At 40.9% G+C, this 23,148-nt stretch overlaps 1 protein-coding gene and 1 long non-coding RNA gene across 5 annotated transcripts; one reads left to right on the forward strand and one right to left on the reverse strand.

The window, feature by feature from the left end:
* Window positions 1-279: 279 nt before the first annotated feature.
* LOC4350501 (uncharacterized) lies at window positions 280-6,619 on the forward strand. Of its 4 annotated transcripts, XR_010737840.1 has the most exons (7): window positions 280-626; window positions 907-963; window positions 1,108-1,192; window positions 1,345-1,399; window positions 2,072-2,254; window positions 5,339-5,623; window positions 6,331-6,619. It is a non-coding gene; the product is annotated as an uncharacterized lncRNA (long non-coding RNA). The 4 variants fall into 4 exon arrangements; XR_010737841.1 differs by lacking the exons at window positions 5,339-5,623; window positions 6,331-6,619 and adding an exon at window positions 3,174-3,538; XR_001540946.3 differs by lacking the exons at window positions 5,339-5,623; window positions 6,331-6,619 and adding an exon at window positions 2,391-2,774.
* A 9,327-nt stretch (window positions 6,620-15,946) lies between these two features.
* On the reverse strand, window positions 15,947-17,443 carry LOC9269597 (disease resistance protein RGA2). Its single transcript, XM_015760478.3, has one exon. It carries the CDS (start codon window positions 17,441-17,443, stop codon window positions 15,947-15,949), a length of 1,497 nt encoding a protein of 498 aa, XP_015615964.2.
* Between the last annotated feature and the right edge of the window lie 5,705 nt (window positions 17,444-23,148).

The following is a 23,148-nucleotide window of genomic DNA, read 5'->3' on the forward strand; positions in this document are numbered from 1 at the left end:
GTCCCCGTCCACAGCCACGCCGCCGAGCCATGCTGTGCATCTAGAGGAAGAAGAGAGAGAGATGAGATAGGATAAAGGGTATTTTAGTCATCTCAGCAAGAAAAAACACTACAAAAATCATTAAATTGAGAAGAAATGGATGAAATGGCATTACAACATGTTGTCCCTGTTTGAGGATGGCATTTTAACGAAACCACTTTTGGGAGTGGCATTCGAGCGAAACCCCGTTTTGACAATGGCAAAATGTCAATTTTCTCGGACGGGGAGGCCCTACTCGGCGAGGTACCTCGAGATCCTCCAGAAGCGCCGCACGCTCCCCGTGTGGCAGCAGAAGGACGATTTCCTCGCCGTCCTCCGTGACAACCAGACCCTCATCCTCGTCGTAGAAACCGGAAGCAGCAAGACCACTTAGGTATTGAATGTGCACCTTTGCCTGTACATCTCCACGTTGAACTGTAAATGTATTTTAGGTTAGTCGTTATTGGAACCTTCGCGGAGACGGTGAATCCTGGTCCGGTGTCTGGTTTGCCCCGGATTCGGGAGGAGTTTCCGTCGAGGTCGAGGGATTTCTGGGGCACAACCAATATCTCCCGTCTCCAAGGAGCTCAACACCCACGCGCAAGAAGGTTCGTATCCACTGTCCTCCCGTTCCGTTTGTCGATTTGTTCGGATCAGAGGCTGCCCTTCGATTTGGGTTGGAAGCTACGGCAGAATCGATGCGGCGTGCGATTTGGCTTGATGGGATCCAATCCTCTCTCTCCTCCCATCATCCCTCTTCCCTATCACCTGCCCCGATTGGATCTCTCTCTGACGAATTTCACCAGCTCTGTATATAATTAATTTTCTTCAAGCATCTATGTTTGGATATAGTTGATCTGATTATTTGATTCTGATGAAAATTTGCAGCATCAATGACCAGCTCTGGACCTTGATGATTGCACTAGGCTTCAATGCAGTAGTGAGGTAATATAAATCAATCATCCAACAATCTTAGTTACTGTCCGTTAGTGACAGTGAGTCAGTGATTGTACTGAATAATTAAGAGGAATGCTGATAATTGCTGCCAAACAAAAAAAATATTGAATTGTGAATAATGTATGTATGCAGCGTGAGGGTGTCAAACGAGATCAGGTACTAATATGGTCCTTCACATGTTATTGATTCATGGAGAGCTTTCAAGTGAGTCTGTAAGGTAAGTTGGTACTGCCATCCTCTACTACTATGTATGCACTGGTGCTTAGTTAGGTTCATTTTCTTTTCATCATACTGTTGATCTACATACCTGTTCATTTCTGCAGTAGTTGTTTTACTGCTCAGATTTGCTTTGCTTTGCTCTCTATGCAGGTGCGCAGGATAGATGTTGGTCCGGGATATCAATGTTCCTCTTCCATTGCTACAGGTATGATTCCTACTAATTTTCATAAAGATTTCTTTTGATATGTTTGCTACCCGTACAATCAGCCTAAAGTGCAAACAACAATCAGGTTTTCCTTTTTCGTTCATAATACATGATTTCGCATTGTTTCAGGGATGCATGATAGTTTTATATATCTTACTGATATTCCATTCATTTAGCAGCCATATGTGGTTACAACACATATTTTCATTTTTTACACACAGCAAAATTGCTTGTATAGAGGGATATTGGCCTGATTATTTCCCTTATGTAATTGTACCATGTGCCCATATACCTATGGTTAGTGCAGGATGCCACAAAACAATGCACCATGAAAGGTGAACTTATAAAAAAAATCATTGTGCTAATTGTCCGTTACTGCTTCTGTGCACATAAGATGATTGTTTTTTGCTACCTGCTTCAGTGTCCCTAATTGGCTTCATAGCGATACCAATTAGAAGAATGAAGTGCTCATTCAAGCTGGAAGATAATTTACTATTTCATAGATAATCTTGATATTTAGTACAAAAGGCATTGAACCTGATTGTAACCGCTTGCTGTAGTATGATGCCATGATTGCTTACATTACGAGGCCTATGTATGGACTGTCAGGTTCATGGTTTCCAGTGAGTGATATATTTGTTGAACTGCATGCGTAACACCTTGCTTTTGTAGGATCCATGGCTTTGCAGATGCTTTTGTAGCATTTGTGGGATGATGAAGGCCTTCATTTGTACAAATTCACATAAGTTGATGGCATTTCTTCATTTTGCATAGTACAAACACTACTGTTATGTGCAAATGAGGCCATATGAACAGTTCATAACCATGAGCCTTCAATTCATAATAACCAGCAAGGTAATAATTAAATTTGCTCTAACATTTCTGCATTTTCTTTCAGTAACCGATGTTTATCAATGATACTCCCTTCCTGTGACTCTTAGCAATTAGCATGTTACCAACAGGAAGTGTGGCTTTCCTATCTTTTACGCAGGTTGCACTGTTGCACTAAACCATAGGACTGCATTTCTGTTCTCATCTGTTTGTGTTGTTTGTTCATCTCTCTTGAAAAGAGGTCACAAATTTATAATAATGCAGATCTAATCAACAAGGGAGTAAACTACCATGAGTCTTCCAAGTTCTCTCTGAAGAAAATAACACATTTATCTGCAGTAACACCGTTTGTATTTTGAGCACAAATTATATTCAAATTATTTTAGCAATTGTTTAATTTCTTTGGGATATATAAGTTACTAATTTTTAAAAAGGATGAATGGCATGTGTGCATCCCCGCTGTTTATCCATTGAACGGTCATAATACATAGTTGACTTTATGTAAAGATACTTAACATTGTTATTGGCTCATCATTTAGATTCCTGCAATCTTAATAGTTCCCTTTGTCTGCCTCTAGATTATAGTATTATTCTAATTTACATATACTCATTTAGTTGCAAGCTTACAATAATCTTTGTTTAACAACTATTCCATTGGAGTTGTATAGCTGATTTTGAAATAGAGGATTTCTAGAGCTGCATATGCACATTCTCCTATACTCTTGCAGATTGATTTCAACCGTTTCTAGAAACAAATTGCCGCAATCTAACCATATTAGGTCAGTTTGGTTTCCTCAAAGTTAAAAAAAGATGCCAGCTTAGTTAAACAACATGTTAGCCTATGGGCTACTCCATACTCAAACTATACATGTAAATATCACTTACAAGATAGTCAAGATTATGTTAATATTTTATAATTAGTTTTCAATCCATCACAATCCAGTGCACATGGAACTATGGAGGTAACATAAGTTCCATTTCGGTGGTGGCCTTTGATTAAGAAACTTTCAGGCTCCATCTATGGATGGTTTTCAGAAGGCCAATTTGTACGTAAAATAGCTTTGTTTGTTTTATCCGCTGGCCAATTGATAACAAAATAGTTTGGGGTGGATTGACCAGAGCCTTCAAGACAGCAGTATATTGTTGTAAATGGCGCAACGGGCATATGTGTGCTACAGAGTTTGTGGTTGCAAATGATGTAATCGCTTAAAAGTTTGGTAAATTAAATATGGCCAAAAACTTAGTGATGGTGTTAACTGATGTTATTCGGTATAAAGTTTGATGGAAATATTTGAAAGCTTGAAGCTATATGAATCAGAGGAACCTTCTCCTCTTACCTCACAGTTTTGCACATATATATTTGTATGCCCACAGCAACGCGCGGGGTAGTATATCTATATTCCTAGAGATGTACGGCTGCTTATCCCTCATGCATCCACGTTGCAGTTTGTTACTGTTACACTGTTCAAGTACTTTCATTTTTCTCACAGCACAGACCATACGTGGGCCATCCAGTTGTGCGGTAGGGTTGGAAATTTCGGACTGAAATTTTCGAAATTTCGGTCATTTCGGTCCCCTCCGATACGATATTAGTTCGGCCGAAATTTTTTAATTTTTCAAATTTTTCATGAATTTGGATAATATTTATTCAAATTTAACTAAATTTTGCTCAAAATTTCGGAAATTTTAGACCGAAATTTCCAAAATTTCGAGATTTCGGTGACCCCCAATCAAAAGTCCCAAACCGAGAAAGTGAACCCACATTAGCACATCCACCAATCCAACCGACTGTTGCCTGGGTTGGGTTAGCCCCACGTGTTTGCAAAGAAACCCAGTTATTTCTGACAAATTGCAATTAGGATTTTAATTGTATCTTAAGAGCTTCAAATAATTGTATCTCATAACTGAAACATAACAATTTATGATCAACCGGTTTTGCTATATAGATCTGTACGACCAGAGTAACTAAACAAAGCCCAATAAAATCTATCACAATTATGAGACTAACTACGCCCATTCATTGCTATGGAAAAAAAACTTCTAGATGAACCATATATTAATCATGTACAGTAACCTTATGGAAGGAAATTAAGCAGATAAATCGTATCGGTATAAAAAAAAATCTGAGAAAAGATGTGATATTAAGGGAGAACTTGGAAAACCTGATTTTATAGAGTAGGATCCTAAATTTAACACGATCGGTTTGAGCAGAGGTTGGAACACCATATCTCAAGTGAAAAACGTACAATGAAAAACAAAGTATTAATTGTATTATATATTATGTCGATTGTACACAAATAGGAGGAAGTATTAATTTTGTCAATGTTAAACTCCTACAAAATGACAGAGAATTGAATACTTAGTCATATATGAAGTGATGCTCAATAATTAGTTTCTAATAAATAAATCATCGAAGTTAGAAAAAAGTCATTTGTTCAATTTATTCTTTTTTTCTAAAATCCTCAAATCGTCATTCTCATTTTAAAGTGAACGTTTCTCTTTTCTTATAGAGATAGAGATAGTCCAGAAAACAAATGCAATATATATAAGTAAACAATTGATTTTATAATATTTGGATATTTTATATTTATTTATTATCCTTCAATTTCACACATCCCGTGGCAACACGCAGGACGTTTTTCTAGTAAGATCAACGATTATATTGCTTTCAACGATCAATAGAGAGCATCCTAGTAAGAGTACATGGAATGAAATGAGTGCGCAGATGAGCTTCATATATAATAGCGGGAGAAATGGATCGTCAACAGGAAAGTATATATGCAAAATATAAGTATAGTATTCAGAAATTGTTGTAGTCAGTGTCAACTTTTAACTAACCTGGCCTTCAATCGTAGTGTCGGCTGGAAAGTGCCGAATCGGTTGTTGTGCTATGTTTGAACTACATCAGCACACATATAACTAGAGAAGAACCTTTTATAATATGTTACTACTCTATATTAATACAAAGAAGAAAAATAGAATAGGGAGAGATTAGAGCCGAGAAAGGTTGATTTTGAAATGACCCTTCATTCATCAAGTAGTATTTTATATGGGCATGACCCAAAAATTATTGAGTTGTGATCTAAATTCATTTACACTCGTATGAAGGCCAACCTCGGACGGAGAAAAGCGGAGGCCCATCGCCGGAGGCTTGGGCTGGAGCCTCCGAGGTTTAATGCAAGGTTAGTAGCAAAAGGTTTCAGTCAGATTCCTGGTGTTGATTATAATAATGTGTTCTCTCCGTTGTAAGGCATAATTTAATTCGTACATTTTTCGGTATTGTTGCTATGCATGATCTTGAGCTTGAGCAATTAGATGTGAAGACAATATTTTTATATGGAGAGCTTGAGGAGGAGATATACATGGACCAGTCAGAAGGGTTCATAGTACCTGGTAAGAAGGATTATGTTTGCAAGTTGAAAAGATCCTTATATGGTTTGAAACAGTCTCCTTGTTAATGGAATAAAAGGTTTGATTCATTTATATTGTTATATGGCTTTAAGAGGTCTGAATATAATAGCTGTGTATACATTAAATTTGTTAATGGATCACCTATATACTTACTAGTATATGTTGATGATATGCTTACTAGTATTTGTCATATGGCGTTAAGAGATCAGTACATTGAAGAAATTATTGAGTAGTGAGTTTGATATGAAGGATCTTGGTGGTGCTAAGAAAATTCTAAGTATGGAAATTACTAGAGACTGAAATTTTGGTTCGTTATTTCTTAGTCAGCAAAGTTATATTAAGAAGGTTCTTCAGTGTTTCACTATGCATGATGCAAAGCCTGTTAGTACTCCTATTGCACCTCATTTTAAATTATCAGCTTTACAATGAGCTAGTACTGATGAGGAGGTAGAACACATGTCAAGGGTTCCATATTCTAGTGCTGTTGGTTCTTTGATGTATGCCATGGTTTGCTCCCGTCCGGATTTATCTCATGCTATGAGTTTGGTTAGTAGATAAATGGCTAATCTTGGCAAAGAACACTGGAAGGTTGTTCAGTAGATTTTTAGTTAGGTACCTTCGAGGCACATCAGATGCTTGCTTGAAGTTTGGCAGGACTGATAAGGGACTTGTTATCTATGTGGATTCAGATTCATCTGCTGCTGATTTGGATAAGTGAAGATCACTCATAGGTTATGTGTTTACTATTGGTAGTTGTGCTACAAGTTAGAAAGCAACATTGCAGCATGTTGTTGCACAGTCTACCACTGAAGCAAAATATATGGCTATTGCTCAAGCATGTAAGGAATCAGTTTGGCTGAAAGGATTGTTTGCTGAGCTTTGTGGATTTGATTCTTGTATTAACCTGTTTTGTGACAGTCAAAGTGCCATATACTTCACTAAAGATAAGATGTTCCATGAGAGGACAAAGCACATTGATACCCAGTATCATTATGTTTGTGATGTAGTCACACAAGGTAAGCTAAAGATATGCAAGATAAGCACTCATGATAATTCTACTGATATGATGACAAAGCCAGATTCTGTTGCTAAGTTTGAGATTTGCTCAAACTTAGTTGGTATAATGGTTTAGCCCAAGAGGCTATTTGGTGCCGAAAGTGTTTTTCTTTGTTGTGTTCAGGGTGAAGTTTTTGATTTATGCAATAAGAAGGAATTTTGTCTCGTGGAGTTTGTTGAGTTGTGATCCAAATTCATTTACACTTATATAAAGGCCAACTTTGGACGGAGCGAAGCAGAGGCCCATCGCCGGAGGCTTGGGCCGGAGCGAAGCATTATCCTTTTAGGTTTTCACCTTCATATATACTTCTTGTAAGCCGCCGTTCGGCGTTTGTAACCTCATCCGATATATTGAAGATATTTGCTGGCTGGCGCCCATAGTTTTTCTCTCCTGCTTTAGGAGGGTTTTGCATGTTAAATCTCGTGTTTTCTGTGATTGATCTATTTTTTTATCGTCTATTTACCTATCGTTTCATAACAAAAAATCACTAAGAACACAGGCAACAAGGGAACACTATCAAACTCTCCTTCTCTTATGATGCCTGCAACACTGCAATGCCATCCGGCACTTGCTCTGTATTTCTTCCTAGTGCCTCTCGTTCTTAACGACCTGACTATATGCGTACTATCGCTTCTTCTTCTCTTATAATCCCTGCAACACTACAATGCCATCCGGCACTTGTACTGTATTTCTTCCTAGTGCATCTCGTTCTCAACGACCTGACTATATGCATAATATCGCTTCATATTTGACTGATTCAGTCAGGAACAAATGATAATAGTCTGCTAACTAGCTGTACCATAATAAAAGGCAAAGCAAATGTAGGGGGCCTGGTAGAGAAAGAAAGTAGGACGACAATGAAAGAGGCATTTGCAGGTATGTCAGGTACGTTTATGGTCAAATCTGAAATTCACATAAAGACTAGAAAGACTCTTACTCCCTTCGTCTAAAAAAACTCAACCTAACCAAGGATGTGACATCTCCTGATACAATAAATCTGGATAACTCTTTGTCCATATTTATTATACTAGAAAATGTCACATCCCCTCCTAGGTTTATTTTTTTTAGACGGAGGGAGTACGTTTGCAGCAGAGTCTTATAGGAAGGCTAGCTAGATTGGTATATAGGGTGTGTTTAATTTTTTGGGTGTAAAGTTTTTGAAGTATACGGATGTACATTTAAAGTATTAAACGTAGACTAATAACAAAACAATTACAGATTCCGTCTGTAAACTGCGAGACGAATTTATTAAGACTAATTAACCCGTCATTAGCAAAAGTTTACTGTAGCATCACATTGTCAAATCATGACATAATTAGGCTCAAAAGATTCGTCTCGCAATTTACATGCAAACTGTACATTTGATTTTTTTTCCACATTTAATGTCCTATACATATGTATAAATATTTGATGTGATGTTTTTTGCCAAAATTTTTTAAGATCAAAACAAGGTCATAGCTGATGGATTCTACCATTAGTGTGACAGAGTCACCGAGAAGGATGCCTACAACTGATCACGGGTGATTTTTCTTCACAATCAATTTGGCGGTGCCTTTCTTTCCAAGCATCCCTCTGTCCTATAATAATATTAATAATATAAGAGAATTGACATTTTGCTTGTATTGTTTGACCATTTGTCTTACTAAAAAAATTTGTGCAAATATGAAAAATGAAAAGTTATGCTTAAAGTAATTTGGATAATAAAGTAAGTTAAAAAAATAAATCATAATTCTAAAATTTTTTAAATAAGACGAATGGTCAAACAGTACAAGCAAAATATCAAAATCCCTTATATTAGAAGACAGAGGGAGTACATTTTCCATCATTTTTCTGACCCAAAGGAGACGATTCCGTTACCTCCGATGTGAGGATGCTCTGCCTCTTCAGTCTCAGCATGGATCTTGAGCACAAGCAGATCTAGCTTGAGGGCTCTCTCCTTAGAGCATGCTCAGTTCCTGTACCTGCCGATAACGAAGGTGATGAAACAACTCACAAGAGGGGTGAATCTTGAACGAAAATTTCCGGGTGATTTTCCCCTGCTCACTAGGTCCTTGTCGAATGCTGGGGCAATACGGTCCTCAAGAACTTTCATATTCTGCAGAGGGTTTTTAGTAGGGTTTATCATGCTTGGATTAAGATCCCCATATGATAGAAGTGCATAAAGATGTCCAAAAATGTATGAGTTGTTCGGTGAGTAATCTAGGTGGCCAACATTAGGAGTAGACGTCTGGAAGCTGTGCTGAGACTTATTCAGGTAATTTTCATATGTCATGTACGTGTGATCAGCAATATTAATTTGGAGTGATTTGGAGAGGCCTATCACTGTTAGCCACTGAGATACTCCTTGGAAGTGCACTGAATGTTAGGTTAATTTGACGATTGAAACTCGGAAGTAATTAATCAAAATATGCTGGTGTTTTTTTTCCAGTAGATGTAATTTTGAGCAAGTTTCAACCGGGTTGACGCACGGTTCACGGTTGCATGTCTCAAAAATATATTTACGCTGATGTTCAAACAATATCTATCTATCTATCTATCTATTATATACTAAAAGTCCATTAAACTTCCTATAAACACTTCTAGACTACCGCATGTCTTCCTACAAGCGCTCTTAATTCGACACATGGCACTTTTAAATAAGGTGGACCCACCAATTTCTTTTATTTAACAAAGTACCCACTATTTTCCATCATTGCATTTACTTTAATAATAAAAGAAAAGGCCCATGGGGCCTGTACACATGTACGTGTGCTGCAAACTGCACATACGTATGCCCATAACCGGCCGGTGCATCTCCTCTTTTTTATTTTCATGTCCTATTAGATTGAAACATATTTTGGAGTAAAATTTTTTTTGAACAACTATAACATCTTACATCATATATATAGCTAATTTTTTATCCATGTACACTATTAGATCATTTATAACAAAATTTATAATTCACCTCCCAAATTAACTGTATTTAACAAGTAAAAGAAATACATTGCTTTGGACCAGCTATTGGCCACTCAACACACATTTTTAATGGAAAAACACATAGATTTTTAAACCATGTGATTAACAACACTTAGTTTACACTATACAATATAAAACACATAAAACTAATTAATAAGATTAAAATAATAAGAAGTTAATTAGAAAATACATATTCCCCCGTCCCAAAATATAAGAAATTTTTGTTGGATGCATGGACTTGGATTTAGATTCGTAGTACTATGATATCCCATTCAACCAAAATCACTTATATTTTGTGCTACTACAAATATATCATTTTAGAAAAATACCATTACTATTCACGATATTGCGGATGGCGTCAAGGATGGCGGCTGCGGCAGCACCGAAGACCTCCCATCGCAGATGCGATCGAGGACAGAGACGGCGGCGGCGGCTCCCAAGCGCTCCCACGCGGACCCCTGTCTCAAAATATAAGAAATTTTTGTTGGATGTATATACATGGATTTAGATTCGTAGTACTATGATATCCCATTCAACCAAAATTACTTATATTTTGTGCCACTACAAATATGCCATTTTAGAAAAATGACACTACTATTCACGATATTGAGGATGGCGTCAAGGATGGAGGTGGCGGCGGCACCCAAGACCTCCCATCGCGGATGCGATCGAGGACGGAGACAGCGGCAGCGGCTCCCGAGCGCTCCCACGCGGATGGAGTCAAGGATAGCGGCGGCTGCGGCTGCAGGTTCCGAGCCCTCCCATCGCGGATGGGGTCAAGGATAGTGACGGCAGTAGGGGCTCCCGAGCCCTCCCGCGTGGATGGTGTTGAGGACGGCTACTCCCGAACCTCTTGCCCCAGACGGCAGCGGCAGCGACAGCTCCCAAGCCTCCCGCCGCGGATAGGGCCGACAATAGCGGTGACGACAGTGGCTCCCGAGGCCTTCACGGAGGTGGTCGATGACGGTGGCAGCGACGGTGGTGGTCGACGACAGCGGTGGAGAGAGAGGAAAGGGAGAGAGAAGAGAGGGGGGAGGTGAAGATGAAACTGACAGCTAGGTCCCACGTGCAGTTGGGCCTAACAGAGATTTTTGACGGAAAACGTGATGGAGTGGCATAATTCTAATTTTCTCAAATTCCAGTGGCACGTAGCCAATATCGTGAATAGTAATGATATTTTTCTAAAATGGCATATTTGTAGTTGCATAGATCCAATTAACCCTTAAAAAATATCACTTCATACTGCATGCACGCAACCGGCCCTCCTTACCTTCTCTTTCCTTTCCTTTAATTTTTTTTTATAGTAGTTGAGATAATATTTGTTGTTTATCATAATAAATTCTAAACAACTATAAATTCAAAATTACACATACAATTTTTACATACATATAATGTAATAGTTGAGATAGGCTTAAAGTGGCGCTGACATATTTTAAATTATAATAAATAAATAGATGTTTTTGGGTCGTATATTGACCCTTTTCATCGTATATGACAAACAAATGGTGACATATATTATTTTATCATATATCACTTTTACAAACATGCATAACTAAATTCACTCTACAATTGAAAACGAAATTTAGTCCATCATATTATTTACCATTAAATTAATATTTTACTATCTGTTTTGAATATATTTCAACTTATAAAATAAAATTATATGTTAGGTCACATTTTGATTCTTTTCATGTAATCCAAACATACATGAAAATTATATAACAAATGACAATATAAAGTATATTTATCAGTTGACAAATATTTACGACTAAATAGGATGACAAAAACCAAAAATGCTATTGACAAACGCCCAATTTCAACAAATGTCATCAACAATTTTAATTATAAATACTCTACACATACTAATTTTATTTATATAATTGCTCTCTTATTTCAATTTTAAATTCATTTTTTCCAAGAACATAGTAAGCATATGAAAAAAGGAGGTAGCAGAAGTAAATATAAATTTGTCATAATTGGATAAAATTTTCCTCTTACCATATATCTTAATAGAAAGTTTCTTCCATTAAAATAACCTAAATTCCATAAAGATATCTATAGTACTTAGTACACAAGAAAAGCTATTACTTAAAGTTTAGAAACTCCAAAAATAAGATATACTAAATATTAAAAACACACATAGTACAAATGATAGTTCCATGTGAATCAACTCCATTTTCCACGACACGATATTTTCTAATAAACTCAAGATTTTACGAATTCAAATAATTAGAATTTATATGTTGATAGGGTAGTTAGAAGAAAATCATAACCAACATTCAAAGCAATCCTAAACAAACTATGGACAAAAGAATATAGAAAAATCACCAACATGTTAATATTACTCATAAAAATTCAAGCAACAATAAACAAGGTGTCAGCAATGTACCCCTTTCTAATTCTTATTAAAGTTTTGCGCCTCCGATAAATCTTCGATTAAAGATTCCTGTACCGGCAATAGGGAAATGCATACAGCAGATTCCTCAACACAAAGTAGGTACATACATTGTCCATGAAATGGTTGTGCATGGATGCAAGCAGCTCATGAGTGTTTGAGTGCATTGCCATCCTGCACTTGCATTCTGTTACTTCCTAGTGCCTCTCATCCTCAACAACATGCCCATATGATTACAACGAATAGCTATGTGCACTGCTGCTTGCATGTTAATTTGTTTCTTCTGTCAGAATACACTATATATATGTATGTGATCAGTATAGTACGTACTATACTAATGAAAAGGCTGCTGGGTGTTAATTAAATATACATTGTCAATCCAAGCAATTGTCTAAGAGAATAGGGTAGTACGTCAACTACTAGTCCTAAGCAATAATATGGACCATGGTCTACAGATATCAAGGAGTTTTAGAAGGCTCCTCGCCATTAAAAGAAAAAGCAGATGTAGATGACGTTTGTTGATTTCACTCACCGAATTTCTTCCTCTGTGACTCTGTTAGAAGTTTTTTTTTTTCCTCATAAAAAGGGAATGATGACTCGGCCAAGGACACAGGCAACAAGGAAACACTACAAAACTCTTCTCTTATGCTTCCGGCTTGGTAAGGCTCTTTCACTGAAGGGTAGATGAATTTCAACAGGTTTTTCCTCAAGAACTGGTTGGGGATGGACATAAGCGACCAGCCTTAGTAGCACTGCATTGCCATCCGGCACTTGCATTCTAATTCTTCCTAGTGCCTCTCGTTCTCAACGACCTAACTATATGGATACTGCTATCACCTTATATTTAACTAGACTCATGACCAAATGATAATAGTCTGCTAAATAGCTGTACGATAATAAAAAGGCAAGCAAATGTAGGCCTGGATGATCAAGAAAGTAGGATGCGACAATAAAAGGCATTTGCACGCACTATGACAGAAACACATATAGAGGTTGGCACTTTATGTGCCGGAAGTGCTAAAACTAGCACCTATAAACCTTTTCTCACATTCATGGGCTAAAAACACAAAAAAAAACACCCTTTCAGCTACTAATGGGGTTGGTTCCATAAAAAACATCACCTATATTATGGGTACCGTCACCCAAGTCCTGAATCCTGATACATCCTATGTGCTGAGATTATGTTGCTTGAATCCAATGCTAAAACCTTCGGCTTTGATATCACTTGTTACAAAAGTTAGTTGATATAGCGGAACAACCGCTGACCTTCCCTGTCACTTCAATTATTGATCACCGAAGACACGTCATATGAGAACATAGAAACACATGATATTTGTTAACGAAGCTCAGCCGAAGCCTGTATCTACGGGGTTCTGATTATAGTCACTCCTCCCTAATCAACATAGCACCTAGTCGCTACGAGTCCATGGTCTCACTGCCATCATCTCCCTGCATGTTTACGCTATATTATAGTCACCATGGTTACATTGTGGTGCCTCCTCTCTATTTAAAAGAGAGCCTATGAGAGAGTTTGAGTCCAACTATATCATATACCTATTATAACTCCAAGTCCAATTATAATCAAATGGGACTAATATATTCAACACCTATTCTAACAGTTTTTATGGAGCAACTGCAAATCCTCGGCCTTTCTTTGCAACTGACCAAATCATTGACTATTTCTATAAGAGGATGCTGCTCGCCCTAAATGGCTTGAGGGTGTCAACCTCTTTTATCGTAAGTTATTGTAAATTGAAAACAATTCTAAATATTCCATACACGTTCCTACCTGCTAAGTCGAACAAAATTCTAAGTAGTTCTTACCTGCATTGAAATTTGAACCTTGGTCTCAAATAGAATATCACCGTCTCTTTGTAATCTTGATAAATCATAATATTTTCAACATCAGTTTTCATTTCAAGATATGTAATTGTTGACGGTCCTTAGAGGTATTGGTTATTACTTATCATTTCCACAAAAATCTTTGTGAATATTTGTATGCAGGTGAATTATAGAGGAAAACCACTAGCATGCGACAAAATACACCTCCGGACAATCGGACACGATTACACAGATAGTAGCCTCCAGATGTCAATCAAAACCACATAGAATTGAGCATAACCAAGGTAAAACATGTTGGGGCCCATCAGGTAGTCTCCTAACCAATGGAATGGCCAGGAGGTGGGCCAGAAGTTCTGCCAAACTAGGAGGTTGCCCGAACCACCATATTCTGCCCCCTTGTTGTCTGCTTCCACGTGTAGGCTCCTGATCACTCCCCAATGGTGGTTAAGCCTGGTTCCAGGGCTTAACTTACCTCCAAACCATCGTTACAAGACTATATTAAGAGAAGTTCTTACTTTCAAACAGACAACTCAAGTGGAGTACAACTCACTTTCTTGTTTAGGCAACTCTCTAGTAGAGTTGGAACAAAGGTAGAGAGTGAGTGGAAGCTTCAGAAGGAGTGCACTAGGTATCAGAGATGTTGATAGCTCTCCATTGGAGTCCCGGAGGAGTCCTATAGGTGCCCGAAGTGGTAAAACCAGCACCTATGAGGTGCCGCGGCGGAGCCCTTCGCCAGATCCGTTACTGAGCAGCGGCCCAGTAGGAGGGGAGGCGGGGGCGGCGGTGGCGGGAGGGAAGGTTGCAGCGGTGGCGGGAGGGAAGGTGGTGGCGGCATCTCCTCTCCACCAGATCTGGCCGACAGCCCGGCAAGAGGGGCGCGGCGGGGGCGGTGGTGGGAGGGATGGTGGCAGCTTGACAGCAGAGACGGCGGCGACGCCTCCCCACCGCCATATTTGGCCGTTAGATGCGGCCCAGCAGTGGAGGGGGGGAAGGCGGCGGCCCGACAACGGAGGCAGCGGCGACGCCTCCCCTCCGCTAGAACTAGCCAAGAGGGGACTCGGCGACTACCCAGCGGCGACGGACGGGAGCGGAAGCGACAACATTGGCCCGGTAGCGGCATCTTGTGTTCATGTATGCTCATGTGTTCTTGTGTTCATCTTGTGTTCTTGATGTTCATGTCGTGTTCAAGTGTTCTTGAAGTGAAATAGCTCGATGCATCGGCCGATGCATTGAGCTGGCTTTCCTTTTGCGTTCCCGAGGCCTCAAAGGCACCGATTTTACACACTGGCACTGATGACTTCGTGGTGCCGGTTGGGAAAACCGACACCTAAGGGGGGTTCCCAACTGGCACTGATTAGGGTTTCTGTAGATGTGAGTGCCGGAGTGTTGGCACTCTCTTTGATCTTGTACCTTGGCAGATTCTTTCTTCAATAAAGTATGTACTGAGTGCTCTAGTACTAAGATTCTGGATAAAGAAGTAAGTTCTTGGCCGAGGCTAGAGTAGTAATCGATAACCTAGATGTGGTGTCTAGATTAGAGGTTAAATTCGTTTGTTGTGTGCTCAATGAAAAGTGAGATAGGCAATTGGTGGTGACAACCTTGTCCGTCCATTCGGGCAATTTGAGGTAGGCAATTTGTGTTCCTCCACTTTCGGGTATATCGAGCTACGGACCGGACTCAGCCTGGCAGACCAGGGGATAGACGGTGCCCAAAGCAACTGATTGAGTTGTAACTTAACATAATTAAGATAATTAACCTGTAGGAATTCTCTTTCTCCTAACCCTACTATTTAGTTGTTATCCTTGAATCCTAATATTAGATTATAAACACATGTTCGCTGTGATTCGATACCCTTGGAATACTCTGAGGTGAAGTGCTATATCGATATTTGTGTGCTTGCTGATTTATCTATGACCGTAATAAATACCAACAATAATTTTCATTCATACATCAAGTCTATAAATTTAACAAGTATGATATTCAAACTTGAAAGTTTGACCGGAGAAATGTTGAAAATAACTTGTTTTCATGACCAAAGGGAATCACTATTGATCATTTACTTCTGCTTCATTCGTTTGGTTGCACTGCAACGAGGCTTCTCAACTCTCTCACAAACAACGGTGTAGCGGTAACTCGGCTGGTAGGCAGACTCCCACAGCACAACCTCCATCTCTTTCTCTACAGGAAGAACGCTGCCGGCAACTAGTTCTTGAACCATAGTGCCAGGCATCTCTGAAGCCTCGCCGGTCTGAGAAGCACTCTTTAGCCTAAGAGGCATTGGAAGCACCTTCAGAGCCACACGAGCGATGCTGAGCTTGGTGAAATACTTGTCACGTTGCATCACTTCATGGAATCTGTACACGGTGTTAAGCATAGTGTGCGAAAACTGTTCATCAAGGTTTGCCCTTAGAAACCTACCGAGTACCTTGGCTCCAAACAATGAGCCATGAAGTTCTGCTGCAATTTGTCTGCCAACCACAGCGAGCCCTGCATGCTCCTCTAGAATGCTAGAACCTGAACCAAAGGCAAGTGACCTGAAGAAGTACCAGTATTCCTCTTGGAGTAATGGATCGATCCGCATCGCTCCCGTCGTACCAAGATCTTTGATGTTGTCATTCTCGCTGACTATTATGATCTTGCTTCCATTTCCAATTGATCTTAGAGAAGCACAGAGTGTAGCCCATGCTACCTTGTCAATCACTACTTCATATGTGTTTTTTATCACAATGAGATGCTTCCTGTGCAGTGAAGAGGTTGAAACATCGGCCTGGTGAAGAATGTGGCCATGACTTGTTAGTGTTTCCAACACATCATCAGCAGGATTTATCTGAAGAATTGATCCATAGGAGTACAGGATCATGTCGAAGCGATTGCGCACTCTGTCATCGTTGCAAACATGCTTGATGATGGTGCCCTTTCCAACCTCTGGACCACCAACTATAGGGAGTACACCAAGATGGTTCCCAGGCTGCATCAGGAAGCTGATGATCTGCTCCCTCTCTACTAGCCTGCCAAACATGTTTCTCTCATCAGACAGAAAGTCACTGACAGGCTGCCTAATTGGTAATGGAGGGCAGCATGCCAGAAGCAGAATGAGATCCCTCAAGTTTGCAGAATAATCTTCTAAGAACGCCAGGGTGGAACTTAGCTGATGGATGCTACCATTGTTGTTGACTTGGAAATCCATCGCGACCGTACGGGGTCGCTTGGCAGGGCAGCAGAAACGAGACAAGGAAACTGACCGGCCACTGGTCACAACTGAATTTATGTACTGATCATCTTGGGGGTGCCTTGCATTATCAAGCACATAATATGCTTGGTACATCCCTTTAATGAGCTTCTTGAGCCACAGGAGAAGACTCTGGTTACCTGCGATATGACGATGCTCAGCCTCTTGGATGACAGCATGGATCTTGAGCACGAGCAGCTCGAGCTTGATGGCTGTCTCCTCGAAGCATGCTCGGTTGCTGTATCGGCTGATCAGGAAGGCGATGAGCCGGCTCACAAGATCCGCGAAGAATGCCGGGGCAATGAGGTCCTCAAGAACCTTCATGTTCCTTGTCTCAAAGGTATGCTTTGTAAGCATTAGTAAGGATGATCCAAGGCGATGGTTCTGCACACAATATTAGGAATATATATGAATTGTTTGGTCAGTCAACTAGGAAACCGCGTTATGTGTGGACGAGTGGAAACTGCATAATTCTATTCAGGTGACCATAATTGTTACAAGTTCACTGATAGTCAACACAACGTCAGAATCACTGATCGAATCAAAGAAGTTTCCATGATATTCCATTCATGTGTTGACGTGTTTCTTTTGATAGTGCGATTTTCAAGAAAGTCACAACTGTGCTGACGCAGTAGAGTAGCACATCTCAAAATATGCACGCCAACAATATTTCGGTGATTAAGGCCATGTTTAGTCCCCAAAGCAAAAATTTTCACGCCGTCACATCAAATGTTTGAACACATGCATGGAGTATTAAATGTAGGAAAAAAACCAATTACACATATTGCGTGTAAATTATGAGACGAATATTTTAAGCCTAATTGTGCCATGATTTGACAGTGTGGTGGTACAGTAAACATTTACTAATGACGGATTAATTAGGCTTAATAAATTCGTCTCGCAGTTTTCTGGCGGAATCTGTAATTTGTTTTGTTATTGGGCTACGTTTAATACTTCAAATGTGTATCCGTATATCCGATGTGATAATCAAACCCAAAAATTTTCCCCAACTAAACAAGGCCTAAACTGCTGACAGCCTAGCTGATCAACAAATATATAGCAATAATTGTTGGAAGGTCAACGATTGATACTTCCATTGAAGTTCACTGGGAGTCAACACAATTATCTAATTGCTTGAAGTGTCATGAAACTCCATCGATCTGTTTGCCTGTTTTCTTGTTCAATGTACTGAGGAAATTTCAATCAAGTTTCAACCACATGCTGCTCGTCTCAAAATATGTTTTATGTGAGTTTTTTTCGCCAACAATATTTTAGTTGAGTATTATCTGAGTGGAGCTGGTGGCAGTTCAGTGTTGACCATCAACAAGTAAATTATGAGATAGAATGGTTTAAAATTCACTAATTAAATATATGTAAGGAATTGATAGCTTGCATGTATAGGAATGCGTGTACAGGAAGAAAGAGAAAAAGTAATAATGCATGCATGCACGTGAGAAGAAAAAGTGAAGCATGTCATGCATGCATGTTGGATGGAACGACTCCCAATTTTTTCTCTCAAACTTGGGCGCCTGCAGATTTGTAGTCACGTCCCAAGAACCTTCATTTTCCCGGTCTAAATACATTTAGAAAGGTGTTTTTGTATGTTTATAAGTTCTAGATAAAGATAATCCAAGTGATAGAAGTGCAGAACGATAGAACACAAATGTATGAGTGATAAAACTCCAGTCTTGATGTTTTGCCAATCCGACAGAATCAGGATCCATGATTCTCGTACGTGCTGGCAACAAGGAAATGCTCCCAAACTCTTCTACTTCTGGCTTGGAGCTCTCTTTTTCTGCACCATGGATGCATACAAGTACCTCAAATAAATTGCCAGAAACTAGCTACACATCACACAATTCATGCATTCCGTTTCTTCCTGGTACCTCTCATCCTCAATGACCTGACTATGTGAGGACCAAATCATGATCACATCACAATATATACAGGCCTGGCAAGGAAAGAAAGTATAACTGAAATTAAAAGGCATGCATGTGCAGGTAAGTCGGTACTTCCTCTGTCCTATTTTCCTGTTGGCAGGGCTAGGTTTTCACCCACGGATGTTACGTGGCAGGGCCCCGACTTCATGCGGGGGCGGGGAGGTATCTTCACCCACAGGGCCCTGAAATATTAAGCAAGTGGCAGTCCACCAACAATCAAAAGCCCATTAGAGACAATCCACTAGCTACAAAATGCCGATGACAACAGCCCACGTACAGGCTATCAAAACCCAATCAAGTAAGGGAACTTCTTTGGCCCAATTTGGAAGAGATATAAATGAAAATGAAAGCAAATCCTATCCCATCCAAACAGTAGGGATAGTTCCTGGGCTCCATATGGCGGCGGAGAAATAATGCGAGGCTGTGCCACAGTAGCAAGTAGCCAAGTACACGCATCGCCCTGCGTGTCCGCTTCCGCTTGCCCATAGCTAGTGGTGAGCTGCTAACTGCCCGTAGCTCCATCCCATGAAGTAGCGCGCAGATCCGCGCCGTCGCTCTCGGCCAATAGTGTCTCATGCCATCTCCCCTATCTTGTCGGACACCAATACTCGCTTCTTACCTTTCTTCTCTGACTGCTTCCCCATTCTATCTTTCCATTCTCTCTGGCTGTCGTGCCTCATGTTGTTCTTCTTTCCCTCTAGCCATTGGCAGCTATCACTTGCACCGGTTGTGCAGGGACCCTGCAGCAGTGGAGGGCCCCGGAGGGGCTGGTGGCATGGGCTGGTTCCGCCTTGTTCATCCCTCCATGGTCGGAGCCGTGTAAACCCGCAAGCGAGCGGGGACGTGCCCACACCCCGTCCCATTGCCAACCTCCTATCTGTCCCATAAAAGCCAAACATAGTAGGGATATGACATTTTATAGTACACGGCCGGTCTTGCCTACATGGCATGCCACGTGGACGATAACATGGCATAAATTTCTTTTCCCCTATTTTTCTCTCCTTCCTCCACCTCTGGTTGCATGGGTGGCAAGCAAAGGGAAAAAGGGAGGCAACGAGAGAGACGGTGCCAAGCACCGAAGGCAAAGGCGCCGGTGCCAAGGTCAGCTTGATGGCTGAAAGGAGGTTGGGGGGACGACGACAACCCCGGGAAGCGAGCGAGCTAGGATGGCAGTGGTGGGGCTCGGTCTCTGCCTCCATCTCAAGCATTGAGAATGAGTGATATTGGGTGGCAACAAAGATGGCGCAGCGACAGTGACAAAAGGTGGTGTGGTGGCTCCCCAATGAGATTGCACTCCTATGTGCAGAGCTCGTCACCGCCAATCTCATTGCCCTCTGCCATACACAACTCGCCGCCGCGGATCACGTCGACCTACACTGCATGAAGCTCATCGCCCTCCACCGAACGGAGCTCATTACCCTCCACCGGTTGACCTGCTCGCTGAGGTCGCGATCAGATCCAGCAAGATTACAGCTGATATGACGAGCTGGCTGTCGTCGTCGCTGCTGCGGTCTCCCGTCCGTTGTCAGGAGAGGATAGAGAGCCCAAGCTCGCCGGTAGAGAGGGGAGAGAGCTTCGAGCTCATCATCCTCTGCCACACGGAGCTTGACATTACTGATATCTTCGCCCTCCGCTTGGGGAGAGGGGACCTGATCTGCATAGAGAGAGAGAGTGAGGGGAGAGGCCACGCCGCTAAGGATGGGAGAGGCGGCGCTGCTGCCGGCGGTGAGCGGAGTGGGACTGGAGGCGTCGATGGTGTCTGTCCATTTGCTGGCGTCGGTGGAGAAAATGAGGTGGGGAGAGGATGAGAGTGCAAGAAGGGAGAAAAATAAAAAATTCCTTGACATGTCATGTAGGCAAGACCATGGTCGAACAAGGCTTTGGACCGGGATGATACATTAAACAAAGTTTAGAGATCTTGATGTGTGTTTTAGACGTTCGTGGACCTAAATGAAACCTCGTGACAAGTTTAAGTACCACTAGTGTAATTTACTCTCATGATTGATGCTCTCATGGGTAATGTCATCATGCTCCGCTTAGCTAGCACTGGGCAAGTGGGCAGTTTGCATGCCACATGCCCTTGAGCTACATTGCAAATTTACTATTGACCAAATTCATAGCTGAACGACATGCCTTAAGTATGCAAAGGTGAATGAGCATAGCTTAACATACCCAAATGGATCCACATGATGTGCATCAGCATTTCTATGTACTTAGGTCATTCACATGTGCATGGAAAGATAAAAGCAGACTTGCGTACGTGGTTGCACAAGCTGATAGAAGTGGATCCCGGATTTTTGGATGGTTTCATGAGCACTACTTGCGATATAATATTCTTCATTGAGAACTAACTTCATCTTGCTCCCTTTCCTAATGATACTCTTCGAGAGCTAGGTTGGTTTGCATTTGGGCAACTTATGTAACCATCTCAGTACACTAATTTACACTATTCACATGTATAGGCATGAGAGGAATCAGTAATCTTGATGACTCCACAACACATATGGCCTGCTCACAGTCCATTCTAGCGAGTATGGATGTAATGTAGTGGTGTCGCTGTTGTGCAGTGACAGGAGCAAGCCCACGTGTAGATAGGGATCGTGAATCCCATATCTTCTTCCTATTGCTGACTAGGCTGCTAGCCCTGCATCATTCACAGATCACTCACTACAGCTCTGCTCTATTGACCAACAGACCATGGGATCAGAGTGGGACAAAATAGTGCAGATGGCACACAAATATTACAATACCTACTGCAATGTTTTTCAGCTTGATTTCTTCTGACTGACTGATGCAGCAATAAATCCAAAACACATTGAACCATTGGTTGACTTTGAATTCGTACGTCGAGGAATCAGGGTTTCCCAGGATATGACAACATTGGTAATGGATACAATCTCTTAGTTGCAAGTGCCAACCTTGATTTTCAATGGTCTTGAACGTTTTCCCGACGCCACACATTCCAATGTCGGCACGTTCATTGTGAAGTTGGTGTATGGTGTAGAATCTGAACATGCAGATCAGAAGATGGTGAATGCGCATATGTGTACATAGAAAGAGGACGACTTAGCACTCTCGAGTATAATGGGTGGTCGATCAAGTACTTAATTCATCTTGGCTGCTGAAGGATTAATTGGAGGCTTGGATGGCTGTTGTACAGGCCAGCTGGTGGTTGGTAACATTTGTTTCCAAAATTTCTGGTCCTACCATTTTGACAAATTTTGCGATAGAACACAGCGATTTTGTGGTGGAAAACGGCAAAAGAGAAACTTTGGAGAAAGCAGTGGTAAAAAGTGAATATTTCTTTGTGGACACCGTTTATACTATTTTAAGAGATTTGCTCCGGTACATAAAAATTACATCGAGGTACCAGTACCTCACGGTACTAAATCATTTCCAATCGTTTAACTAGATCCAACGATCGAAAACAATTTTACCATGAGGTACCGGTACCTTGAGGTACTTTTTGTTCGACTGGAGCAAATCTCCTATTTTAATGTTTTTATTGCTTAGGAGAGAGAAAACTTTCAAAATAATGGTAAGTACCCCTGGTTTGCAAATTGCTTTCGAGTTCTCCTTCTAGCGCTTCTCTTTCAAATATGCTGAAGATAATTCTGTTCACTGACCAGACTATCGCCCAAATTAAAAGAACCTAAAATGGAATTAGCACATCCGATTAATCTACAAACGAAATTACACATCCATTCCTTTCATTGGCTTATTTTCTAGTTTCTTTCTCTACCAGGGCTATATTCGTCGCACATATGAATATTCAGATCGAATAAACAAACCAGTGCACAAGCAGTGTTGTCAGCTCGATCTCATTGGTCGGACGTTGTTGGGACCGAGAGGAACCAGGAAGAAACATTATGCAATGGTCTGATGGGACGGCTGGGCTGTTAAGATCATCTTGGCTATTTCATTCCACTCCATGTTTGTTCTAACTGGGAGCACTGAGTAGCTCATAATTTATTACTAGAAGCGAAGGATCGGCAAGCTAGAGCAGGAGAGAGTAGCAACTAGCAACTAGCAACTGGAGTTCAGCTCGGCCTCATCACGGATTCCAGGACCAGGAGGAGCACAACAGCC

This window comes from Oryza sativa, chromosome 11, assembly GCF_034140825.1.
Source record: "Oryza sativa Japonica Group chromosome 11, ASM3414082v1".
NCBI lineage: Eukaryota > Viridiplantae > Streptophyta > Magnoliopsida > Poales > Poaceae > Oryza > Oryza sativa.